The following is a 12,417-nucleotide window of genomic DNA, read 5'->3' as shown; positions in this document are numbered from 1 at the left end:
AAACACCTTCGGTAATACAATAGCCTAAACGAAAAATGGAAATTTTCATACCAACTGTAGGATATGGAAAAGAAAATATGAACTTGTCCTCACATAATAATAAAAACATAATAAAAGGGGAAAAAAACTAGTACCGTACGAACCCGCATTGTGCAGGGGAAAAACACATCACAAAACTGATCGTCCTTCCATCGCAAGGAACCGCCCCTCCGGGCCCACCAGTCCCGCCCCGCCGCGACGTCCGGAAACCGTCCGGCAAAAACTTCCCCTCCGCCCCCCATAATAGCTTGGCCGGTGTCTCGTCGCCCTCCCGTCCCCTGCCGTCGTCGTCTCCACTACGGCTACCAGAAACCCCGCTTAAACCCCGCCGCCGCCCGGGACCCGTAGAGGATCGGAGAGGATGTTCTACTCGCACACGATCCTAGACCGGAAGAGCCCGCTGGGCACCGTGTTGATCGCCGCGCACCTCGAGCGCAAGATCAAGAAGCCGCAGATCGATGGTATTGACATCACCTCCTCCGCAGGTCCGTTGGCCCTCTCTCCCTCGCTCGCTCGCTCAATGACGCCGTCTTTCGTCGTTCTCTGCGACTCTGCCGTCCGCTGCTAGAACCAACCAAGAAAAGTTTTTATTCCCTCTTTGTTCGTTGGCAGAGGCTCCTCGTGTTCTGGTGGGCAAATGGGGAACGGTTGCGCTGTGCGCAGAGAAGTCTTGATTTTTTGGTGGAATCTCATGCGATGGTACATTGCGCTAATATGTTGTCCCTCCTCAGTATTGTGCAAGTCGAAGGGAGAGAAATGCCTTTGTTGATTTTGTTTTTAAAGAACCCATGTGTAGATTCTTTTATCCCATTAGGATTTATTATGGATTCGGCTACTGAATACGAATTAGAGTGCTCTGTAAATTTGTTTCTGTCATAGGATTTTTGCTGAAAAGTGAACGAATGTTATTTGGTTGGATGACTCTTCTTTAGTTTTCATTCTTTTCTCTCCTATAATATTACTATATAGTCCCCTTAGCTTTCATTACCGTTAATGAGTTACTGGTTGGAGATTTGTGTAACGATTTGCTAGCAGAAGGTAGAAAAAGGTTATCTGGTTGGGTTTTGGTAAAGAACAAAATGTCTTCAGGATTCAGTAAAGCAGCAATTGTTGTGTAGTAGGCTGTCTGCAGATGTTGAGGCTTGTCATGCCCAAAGATTGATATTTTGAACCGACAATCATGGGCATTTGAGATAATGCATGAATCCATTTTGTCGGCAATGTTTTTAAGTCGTCCGACTAATCGCGATTAGTCGGCCTTATCGGTCCCCCAGTTCTGACTATGGTCACCGATTAGTCACGATTAATCGCGATTAGTCGGCCTTATCTGTGCCATGGCGACTAGGTCCGATTAGGTGATTTGAAAACATTGTTTGCCAGTTAGATTTTCTATCAAAATTTGGATTTGGAAAAGAAAATCCAAGGGTAGTAATTAGAATTTGAAGTTATTGTTTCTTGTTTGAAGTGTCGTATCTTTTTTCCCTCAGTTAACCCAAAATCAGTTATAATCCTTGCAATTTGTTGAGAAAAATGATTTGGGAAGAACGGAAGTTGTCTGAAAAAAATTGTTCCTTGTGGCCACTTTCAACTTAGCGGCAGGCCTCTCACTTTACTCTTGCGAGCTGTATGCTACAACTTCTATCTCCAGACTTGATTGCAGAACAGTTAGTTTGGCTATGCAAGGACATAGTAGTGATTTTACGTGGGTCCTCACAATTTCTTAGCCTGAACACCAGGTTTCTTGCAAGTTTCAAAAACTAGTAATGACACTAAATGTCGATTGGTGTATTATTATAATTGTTTGTTGGTTCTTTTCTTATAACGCAGTGTGTTGATTGTTCGATACAATATCAATGTAAAACATGAATTTGATATGCTTTTTATTTGCAAAATGATATGCTTTGATTAAGGACAGAGATAGGATGAGTACTGTAATGGAATACTTAGCAAGGAAGTTGAATAATATGACAAATGCCATCTAATTTTCATCACTAGGAAACAATTCACTAGATTCTAGTTTTGTCAAAAAAAATCACTAGATTCTATGTCCTTGGCATCAAGTTTAATGCTTTCACCTACAGCAGTCAAGTGTGCAATTATTATCATTTTGTTTCTCTTGCCCTTCAGCATGAGCTGGTTGTCAATGGCTTGCCTAATGTTACCTAATATTAAGCACTGAAACAACATCCCTTTAACGGAAGGTTACTCTGTACTCGCCATTTCATGGTTATTTTGCTTTCTATATTCCAGATATTTGGATTAATTTTCTGTGGTTATGTCCTGGTGTTTATTCTGTAAACAATGCCCTAGTCATCTAACACATGCCTTCTGCCTTTTCCAGAGAGTATAATGTTTCCAGAGGTTCCACATGCTTTAAGATTATCAGGGCATCTTCTCCTAGGCCTAGTTCGCATTTATTCATGGAAGGTGAACTACCTGTTTCAAGATTGCAACCGAATGGTAACTACAATCAAAACTACCTTTGCTTCTGTGGAAGTAGATTTTCCTGTTGAGGTGGATCGGGCACCATTTGACTGCATCACATGGCCATCTACGTTAAATCTTGATGACTTAAACCTAGATGATATAGTTTCTCAAATAAAGTAAGCATCCTTTTGGCTCTTTTCTCATTTTTCTATTTGTGTCACGCTCATGCAATCTCATTGTGATACTCTTGTTTTGGTGAACTTTCTGCAGTACATCTGATAATCATCAGAAGACTCTTGATCAGATTACTTTGTCTGGTAAGGGAAGTTCAATAAAGTAAATGCTCATGGACATCCAATTCATTCATTTAACTATCTCATTGGTGTTGCAGAAGGAGAATATGTGATGATAGATCTCGATGAGGTATTAATTATTGTATTATCTTGTTTCCTTTTTATCTTTTTTACTTCTCAAATCACTAACATCTCACAGGCACCAGCTACTGGTCTATTTCCATACATGGGGCCTGAACCATTTGAGTCAGGGTATGTTTCTTGAATAATTTCTTTCTGTCTGTCTAGTGTATACATGTATCCTTTACAATCATGCAATCATGTCCAGGACATTCCCTCAGTTTGATGACGGTCTTGGAGGAAATAACACTCTTAGCAATGAGATTCCTCTAGACCCTCATCCTGGCAATATGCTAGAAAACCAAAATCCATCAGATGGAGCACAAGATCCGCCAGAAATAATGCGGGAAGCTCCACAGGAGGGGCCTGAACACTTCATAGATACAGTTTTTGGAAATGATGACCCCATGGTGTTGAGCCAGGATTCTTCACCTTTTGTACAGAACAAGCTTATCACCCCTCTAGCAATGGATGGAACTTCTGCTCAACAATTAGCTGGGAGACACGTACCCTTACGAAGTCCTATCACATATGATCTTATTGATGATATAAAGCCCCTACATTCTGGTTAGTATTTGTTTGCTGGCACATTATGCATCTGAAGTAATTGTCTATCTGTCTTCAACTTCTCTTTCGTTCTAATAGAACTGAAGCTGTTCTGTTATTCCACCAGCATCAGCTGTATGGTATATGCTAGAAGGTCAGGAGAAATGCATTTTTGTCTCAATGAGTAAACATCTCATGATCCAACTTTCCTTATCTTCTGATTTTAGACAACCAGTTACCTGAATTGCGGCTTGAACCATCCCCACCTCCACCTCAAGGACAAGACAAAAAGAGAAAGAGAGAGATGGTGTTTGACAATGAAATAATGCTCTCCAATGAGTAAGTGACACTTTCTGACCCTCATTTGAAATGACACTCGTTTCTGTTTACTTGAGTAGTTGTCATGGGTCATGACAGGAGGCCTCAATGACAGTAGTATAAAGTGTGTAGTCGCTTGAAAATGATTTGATATTTTTCACCTTTTCAAATCAGATAATCTCAGATAGTGTTTGTTCAAAACATAAAAATCTAAAATGCTGTTTTTGAATTTCCTTCCCATAATAAACTCATAAGAATTATGTCACCCTTGACCTCCCCAGGCAATAATTGTAACAAATGCAAACATCTGATGTGTATTGGATTCGATACTTCATGATACATGGTGATGCCTGCTAGAATTGTGTGGATTCATCATCCGGCTAACCCTAGAAGGGTAGCAATGTATATTAGTCATACATGGGCCTCATGGGCCTAATACACTCATACTCTCATATTCCAACACCCCCCCGCAGTCTGAACTACCGTCGCAGCGGAGTTACAGACTGGACATGAAAAGAAGCACACACACACGAGCCCCCCCACAGACGCAACTAGCCACCAATGATGTTGAGGCTGGAGCGAAACTCGGTGAAGGTCGATGACGGGAGGCCCTTGGTGAAGATGTCGGCAAATTGGGAGGTGGTCGGGACGTGGAGGACCCGAACATCGCCGATGGCAACCCGATCACGGACAAAGTGTAGGTCGATCTCCACATGCTTGGTCCGTTGGTGCTGCACGGGGTTGGTGGAGAGGTACACCGCACTGACGTTGTCGCAGTAGACCAGCGTGCTCCGGGAGAGAGGGCTGTGGAGCTCGGCAAGGAGCTGTCGGAGCCAGGAGGCCTCAGCCACGCCGTTAGCGACATCTCGGTACTCCGCCTCGGCACCGGATCGGGAGACCACCGGCTGGCGCTTGGACGACCAGGACACCAGGTTGCCGCCCAGAAAGACAGCGTAGCCTGAGGTAGAGCGCCGAGTGTCCGGACACCCGGCCCAGTCGGCGTCAGTGTAGACGACGAGCTCGGTGGAGGAAGACCGCTGAAGGAGTAAGCCGTAGTCGACAGTGCCGCGGAGGTAACGGAGGAGGCGCTTGAGCGCAGTGAGGTGAGGCTCTCGGGGATCATGCATGTGAAGGCATATCTGCTGCACTGCATAGGTGATGTCTGGCCTGGTGAAGGTGAGGTACTGAAGGGCACCTGCAAGACTCCGGTAAGCAGTGGGGTCTGCCACGGTGGTGCCCACGGCCTCTGACAGCTTGCCCTGTGTGTCAACTGGAGTAGAGCAGGGCTTGCAGTTAGTCATCCCAGCACGCTCCAGGATATCAAGAGTGTACTGCCGCTGGTGAAGGAGAAGGCCGGTGGGGCGAGGCTCAACAGTGACCCCGAGGAAGTGGTGGAGCACACCAAGATCCTTCATAGCAAACTCCTGCTGAAGAGAGGCGATGACACGGCTGAGTAAGGACGGGCTGGAGGCTGTGAGGACAATATCATCAACGTAGAGCAGCAGATAGGCAGTCTCAGCTCCATGGTGATAGATAAACAGGGACGTATCCGACTTTGCCTCCACAAACCCCAGTGTCAGCAGGAAAGCAGCAAACCGAGAGTACCACGCCCGGGGGGCCTGCTTGAGGCCGTAGAGAGACTTGTTGAGCCGGCAGACCATGTCCGGACGAGAAGAGTCAACAAACCCCGCTGGCTGGCTGCAGTAGACTTCTCGGTGAGAGTCCCGTGGAGAAAAACATTCTTGACGTCCAGCTGATGCACGGGCCAAGAGCGACTGAGAGCCAGGGAGAGCACTGTGCGTACGGTGGCCGACTTCACCACGGGGCTAAAGTCTCATCATAATCGACTCCAGGGCGCTGAGTGAAACCCCGAAGAACCCAGCGAGCCTTGTACCTCTCAAGGGTACCATCAGCCCGCCGCTTGTGTGTCCAGATCCACTTGCCGGTGACGACGTTGGATCCGGGTGGACGGGGCACCAGATCCCATGTCTGGTTGACGAGGAGAGACGCGTACTCCTCTTCCATCGCGCGGCGCCAGTGAGGGTCCGACAAGGCGTCGCGAACGGAAGAGGGTACAGGAGAGATCTGCGGGTCGTCGGGCATCGTCGCGAGAGCCCGGGGCCGCAGGGTACCAGCCGCGTGACGCGTCACCATAGGGTGAACATGCCGCGGGTGTCGTTGAAGGAGTTGCGGGTGGTACACCGGCGACGCGACACGGGCAGCCTGAGGCGGCGGCGGCGGTGTAGGGGTCGCCGGCGGAGAAGGAGCCACCGGTGGTGTAGGCGTCACCAGTGGAGAGGTGGACCCCGGTGGCGCCGGAGGCAGCGTTGCCGCCGGCACACGGCGCTGGTAGACGTGCACCGGCTGGGCGAAACGCGCAGGAGGTGCGACAGGCGGCGTCCCCGGACCCGCTGCGGACGGAGGGGCAGGGGCAGCTCCGGAGGGCGACGCCTCCGGACCCGGGCAGGGCGCAGGGCCAGGGGCGTCACTGGTGGGCGGCGAGCGGGGGCACGGGCCCGGCGAGGGGCACGGGGAAGCAGTACCTGCAGGAGACAGCGGTAAAAACGGCTGGACCACCGTGTCAGTGGGAAACAGAGAGAAGGGGTCAGGATCGGGGGTGGGAGATGGTGTGGTGGTGGTGGAGAAGGGGAAGACAGACTCATCAAACACCACGTGGCGAGAGATGAGGACCCGACGGGAGGTGAGGTCAAAGCACCGGTACCCCTTGTGATCCGGGGAGTACCCAAGGAAGACACACAGAGCGGAACGGGGAGCCAGCTTGTGGGGAGCGGTGGCAGTGGTGTTAGGGTAACACGCACACCCGAAGACACGAAGGTGGTCATACTGAGGAGGGGTACCGAAGAGAGCGTGGTGTGGTGTGGGAGCCGGGCATGCAGCGGAAGGAAGGCGGTTAAGGAGATAGGTGGAGGTGTGCAGACTCTCGGCCCAGAAGCGAGCAGGAAGCGACGCCTGGAGCAGAAGGGTGCGCATGGTGTCGTTCGTGGTGCGAATCATGCGCTCGGCCTTGCCGTTCTGGGAGGAGGTATACGGGCAAGACATGCGCAACTGGACACCGTGAGAGAGGAAGAAGGCACGGGAGGTGCCGTTATCGAACTCACGGCCATTGTCACACTGGACGGCCTTGATGGTAAGGCTGAACTGAGTAGACACCCAGGCGAAAAAGTGGAGAAGAGTGGTGAAGGTATCCGACTTTGCACGCAAGGGGAAAGTCCACGAATAATGCGAGAAATCGTCAACCACCACAAGATAGTATTTATACCCAGAAATGCTGATGACAGGAGATGTCCATAGGTCGCAGTGTACAAGATCAAACACATGCGTAGCATGTGAAGAAGAAGAACAAAAAGGGAGACGAACATGACGGCCCAGCTGGCACGCATGACACAAGTGCTCATCGTGAGCCCGAGTACAACCAATGTCGGAACTGCGACTAAGCTGCATCAGAGCATCACGTCCAGGATGGCCGAGGCGACGGTGCCAAGTGGTGGAAGAAGGAGTGGCGGCGAAGGCAGCTGACAAAGTAGACGGCGACGAAGAGGAAGCAGACGTCGGAAACCGAAGGGTGTAAAGGGGTCCCGTGCTGTCACATCGGAGAAGAGGACGCCGGGAAGCCAAATCCTTTACAGTAAGACCAGAAGAGTCAAATTCAACAGAACAGGAATTGTCAGCTGTAAAACGACGAATAGAAAGAAGGTTGTGAACCATAGAGGGTGCAACAAGAATGTCAGGAAGAAGAAAGGAACCATGAGTGCCGGCGGCACCCACGGACGTAACTGGAATACACGAACCATTCGCGACCATGATGGACGAAGGATGAGAGGAAGAAGGAGGGTGAATAGAGGAGAGTATACCAGGGTCTGGAGTAGTGTGGTAAGTGGCACCCGAGTCGGCAATCCAGTCGGTACCGGCAGGCGGTGTCAGGGCCATGGTGCTGAAGGATCTGGCCAAGGCCGCCGGGTTCCAACCGACAGGCCCGGGCAAGGTGTCGGGAGGTGGCACCCACGAAGATGCGCCGGAAGGTGTAGCCCATGCAGACGGGGAGTGAAACCCCGGAGGAGCTGCAGTGAGCAAGGCCACTGGTGGGCGAGGCTCTCCGCCTGGAGCCGGGAAGGGCCACATGGAGATGCGCCCCAACCACGGGTTGTGGAAAGAGGGCCAGGCTGCACCCCGTGGAGTCGCGGGCGACTGGTGGCTCCCTGGAGGCACCGGTGTGTGGTGGCCCCCGCGGCCCCCACGCCCCCCTCCGCGGCGACGGCGGCCGCCACGGCCCCCCCCACCCCCGCCCGGCCCGGGGGGAGGAGAACCAAGAAGCGACGACGGCGGTGGAGCGAACGAACGCGCCGGAGGAGTAGCGGCCAGGGCAGTCTAGGAAGACGAGGACCCTGGCGCGGAGGTGGACCCTGGCTGGACGCCCTGAGTGAGCTCCTCCATGACAAGGTCGTCACGGACCTGCAGGAAGGAGGGAAAGGGCCTCTGCCGGGTGATCCACGTCTGGAGGTGGGCGTAGCGGTCACTGAGCCCGCGGAGGACATTGAGGACCAGAATGTGGTCCTCCACGGGCCAGCCAAGGTCGCCGAGGGAGTCCGCCATGCTCTTCATGCGCCGGCAGAAGTCGCCAACGGAGAGGTCGCCCTGGACGAAGGTGCGGAAGCTCGCATCGAGACGCAGGGCCCGGGCTTCGGCATTGCCCAGAAACTGGCCCTCGAGCGCAAGCCAGGCCCGGGGAGCGTCAGCAGAGTTGCGGACGAGGTCGTGGAGGTCCAGGGAGATCGTCCCGAGGATCCAGGAGAGGACGACGCTGTCAAGGCGCAGCCACGATGGGGTCTGGACCGCGACCGAGGCGTCGACTAGGACGTGGTCGTCGAGGGCGTAGCGGCGGAGGGTGAGGAGAACCAGGTCCCTCCAGCGGGCGTAAGAGGGCGACTCAGGCTCGAGGACGACCGGGACGAGGAGTCGAATGTTCTGGACACCCCCGGCCTGGTAGTGGAGCTGAGCCACGTGCGGGTCGGCCGGGTCGTGCCAGATGACCGTGGTATGAGACGCGCGGTGACCCGTCGAGCCTGAGGAGGTGGCCGCGGTGTCGTAGGATGTAGGGAGGACGAGGAGCTGCTCCGCCTCAGCGATCTGGCGGGCCAGGGCATCAGCCGCGTCGCGTTCGCGCTGCAAAGCGAGGGCGGCCGCCCGCACCCGGGCCTGGCTGTCCGCAGCAGCAGCCCGTGCAGCCACGAGAGCGGCGGCGAGAGCGGAGTTGGCCCCTGCCGTCTGGAGAGGGGCAGGGGGCGGCAGAGGAGGGGGAGCGGGGAAGAAGAAAGGCCCCAGGGTCTCCCCCGCGCCCCCAGCGGCAGTGGCGTGGCTGCCTGCGCCTGCGCCCGCCCCTGCAGCAGTGTCGGCGGCGGCAGTGGGCAGGCTGCCCGAGCCCGCGCCCGCGGCGGCGGGGCCGCCTGCGCCCGCGCCCGCAGCGGCGGCTGGGCCACCCACGCCCGCGCCCGCGCCCGCGCCGGCACCCGCGCCCACGCCCGCAGCGACAGCGGCGGCGGCCGGGCCATCCGCGTCCGCGGCAAGGAGGCCGGCGCCCGCGCGCTGGGCCCACGACAGGTAGGGAAGGGAGGGGAAAACGTGGAAGTAGGTTGGGGAGGGAGGGGGAGGGCGTCCAGCCATGGCGGCGGCAAGAGGCCGGCCGGCGGCGCCTGGCGGCTGGTTGGGGAAGGGGAGGGAGGAAAACCTAGTCTGATACCATGCTAGAATTGTGTGGATTCATCATCCGGCTAACCCTAGAAGGGTAGCAATGTATATTAGTCATACATGGGCCTCATGGGCCTAATACACTCATACTCTCATATTCCAACAATGCCTTCTGAAATAGGGTCCAACCCAAAGGATAAAATTATGTTCTTTATATAATTTGTTACAGTTTATGGAACACTGAACCTGTAGCCATACGCTTTATTGTATCAGTTATTCTTAGTATATAATTATATATGTGGAGCCACAGTGCCATATGAATATTTTAAGGAAAAGTGTCGTATTGTGCTGCACGGCCTCCCTTGAACGTTGCCATACTATATAAACACATTCATGGTAATCGTGTGCCTCTTGTTTTTATTTGTTGAAAATAGTTCCTCTAGAGCTATGGATAGACCCAGGTCCCATCCTGATGCAAAAATGCAATCCTCCATATACTTTTTACCATCACTAATGCTGCATATGGTAGTTTTAGATAATGGTGACTAATATCTGGCCTCTGCACCAACTAGGGATCTACATAGCCCTTTTTTTTTTTAATTGTGCACACCAGGAATTTGAACACCAAAAGGTGCTTTCACCTGCATATGGTAGTGATAAGTTGTATGATAAAAACATGACTTGATAGCCTCTTCTGTTAACAGTGATACATTTGTGCATCTCTTTCACAGATATATGAAGGCTCAAAGTAAAGGTGTTGGATTAAATAAGTTAGCCTGCAAGAGGAGAAAGCTACCTCAAACAGCCCTGGATATGTGGAAATTCAGCAGGACCAGCAGAAATGACACCAACTTATTGCTTGAACCCTTACTGCAAGGTAAGCTAGTATGCTCTTGGATTTCAAAGGTTTACTCTGTCTTCACTTCAAAAGTTATGCCCTGAATTTACTCCTTTTCAGGGATATGTACTGACCTACATGTAACATATGAGAGAAACTTTCCCTGTGTCAGTGACCCTGATGCTGAGTTTGCCTCTTGTGAACCCATGATGATTGGTTATGGTGGTAGTCAGGATGCTCCTGCTAAAATACAGCTCACCCCAACGTCTCATGGAAATGAAGATACACTGCCTGAAGATGATTTGACCCTAAAATCTCCAAGAAATTCAGATGCACAGCTTGAACCTCAACACACCCCCAAGTCACCAGGAGGAGTCGGTGCAGCACGAGCTGAAGATATGATTCCCGAGTTCCCCCGGTTCTCCACAGTAGATATGCCATGTCCAATAAGAGAAGATGATTCTCCTTTCAAAACTGTCCATCAAACTCCACAGTCTGGGTTTGGAGGGACTGGTGTCCCTGAAATGCCTTCTTCTGTCGGAACCTATTCATTACCTGGACAAAGTACTCCTGACTCTAATCGTATGGTGTCCCTGTTTCCAATCAGTGATGATTATGATGATCAGCCAGAGATTCCAGGGCTCATAAGTACTCCTGGTGGGATATCTAGTGCAGGTACTGGAACCACCGGACTAAGAAGCATGTCTGCTAGGACACGGTAATGATATCTGTTTGAGCTGATCCTATCGTTCTTATTCATGTTCAAGTTGTGATGACTTTTTATATGGCACTATAGGGCTGTTGCACTGTTCTTCAGAGACCATGTGCCTTCAACCCCACCTGAAGAGCAGCCTGGCAAATTCAGTTTGAGTAGAATATTGGAAGGGAAAGTAAGAAAGCAAGCTTCACGGATGTTCTTGGAGACAATGGTATAGTTAGAGTTGCTTCTGGTGTTCTTTCTTGGAATACAATTGCTGTATTACTTTTTCAGCAGCAGGTACTTTCCCTGTCTTGATTTTGGTTGGTGTGCCTGTTTTCTGCAGGTCCTGAAGAGTTGTGGCTACATTGATGTCCAACAAGGAGAACCATATGGTGATATTGAAATCTCAATTAGACCCTCGCTCGCAGCAGCCAAACATTAACTAAGTCAATTCAGAATCACAGCAGAGAGGACCTCTCATTTCATCTGCTCGTAGAAAGACTGGTAGGATGTGCTGTGGGTACCCGACCAATGGATGCAATGACGAGTAGCTGGTGAACCTACTAATGTTGTTATCATCTGTTTTCTTATGAGGCCGCGGATGGAATTTCGTGATGTTTAGCATCCATCCGGAATGACAAGCTCCGTCACTGGTTCAGTTCAGATTTGAGATGCCTTTTCTCAACCTGTGCTATTGTCAACACTCACACCAAGCCATGTGATGAATGGATCAAATAAACATAAGAAACTCATTCTAGCTCATACTGTAAATGATTTGTCTAGGGTCTAAGTTGGTTTAGGGAGTACCTGTGTTAATAGACTAGGACTTTGTTCGCATAGGGAACCGAGGAGGCAGTGTGTGTGGGAGTGTATATGTGTACGTGTGCCTTGTACATGTATTTCAAGGTTTTTTAGTCTTAATTATATGTGTTTAAGCGTACGGTAAGATCGGGTACATCAGCACATGATATGTGCTCTGTTAGAGCATCTCCAATAGTTTAAAAATAGTAAATTGATAAGTTTTTCAAGTGGCTAAAAACGTTAGGAGCATATTTGTTGGGTTTCTCTAGCAATTTACAAAAATCTCGCTCTATAATATAGAAATCAATTTTACAGACTATTTCCAAATCACTTTTATGTTTTATTTCTCTCTTATATATTATATATTTGCACAGGAAACCTTGTCCTACTCCATGTACTTCCACCCCCAAATTGGCCGGCGCCTTGCTGTAGATGAGAACGTCGCCTATCACTGAAAAGCACGACGTAGTTAAATCTTGGAAAATCTAGGCTATAGGTTCTTCCGTGAAAAGATTAGGAGTTGAGATAGAGAATTGTTGGAGAGCAATTTTTTTAATCTTGCTAAAAAAATGATTGGAAGTGAATTTTGAAAACTCTTAGAAATGCTCTTAAAAATAAGTTCATTGCTAAAA

The 12,417-nt window shown here is 50.7% G+C and overlaps 1 protein-coding gene across 3 annotated transcripts; it reads left to right on the top strand.

The window, feature by feature from the left end:
• The first annotated feature begins 265 nt into the window (after nucleotides 1-265).
• On the top strand, nucleotides 266-11,902 carry LOC136476241 (sister chromatid cohesion 1 protein 3-like). Of its 3 annotated transcripts, XM_066474009.1 has the most exons (12): nucleotides 269-524; nucleotides 2,381-2,642; nucleotides 2,737-2,783; nucleotides 2,858-2,889; nucleotides 2,959-3,011; nucleotides 3,088-3,446; nucleotides 3,553-3,579; nucleotides 3,653-3,764; nucleotides 10,178-10,323; nucleotides 10,405-11,002; nucleotides 11,081-11,213; nucleotides 11,328-11,902. In XM_066474009.1, exons 1-12 carry the CDS (start codon nucleotides 401-403, stop codon nucleotides 11,424-11,426), a joined length of 1,992 nt encoding a protein of 663 aa, XP_066330106.1. In that variant the 5' UTR covers nucleotides 269-400; the 3' UTR covers nucleotides 11,427-11,902. The 3 variants fall into 3 exon arrangements, with proteins under 3 accessions (XP_066330104.1, XP_066330105.1, XP_066330106.1); XM_066474007.1 differs by having other exon boundaries at nucleotides 266-524; nucleotides 2,858-3,011; XM_066474008.1 differs by lacking the exon at nucleotides 3,553-3,579 and having other exon boundaries at nucleotides 267-524; nucleotides 2,858-3,011.
• Nucleotides 11,903-12,417: the final 515 nt, after the last annotated feature.

Source organism: Miscanthus floridulus, chromosome 8 (assembly GCF_019320115.1).
Source record: "Miscanthus floridulus cultivar M001 chromosome 8, ASM1932011v1, whole genome shotgun sequence".
NCBI classification, from domain to species: Eukaryota; Viridiplantae; Streptophyta; class Magnoliopsida; order Poales; family Poaceae; genus Miscanthus; species Miscanthus floridulus.
The sequence above is the reverse complement of the archived record's forward strand: the minus strand, read 5'-3'. Positions and strand labels throughout refer to the sequence as shown.

Bases quoted from the DNA above. Each gene is read 5' to 3' on its own strand.
- LOC136476241 (XM_066474007.1), top strand. From the start codon at position 401: ATGTTCTACTCGCACACGATCCTAGACCGGAAGAGCCCGCTGGGCACC. The intron at 3,765-10,177 runs GTAAGTGACACT...TCTCTTTCACAG, and splicing joins GAAATAATGCTCTCCAATGA to ATATATGAAGGCTCAAAGTA. The intron at 10,324-10,404 runs GTAAGCTAGTAT...ACTCCTTTTCAG, and splicing joins GCTTGAACCCTTACTGCAAG to GGATATGTACTGACCTACAT.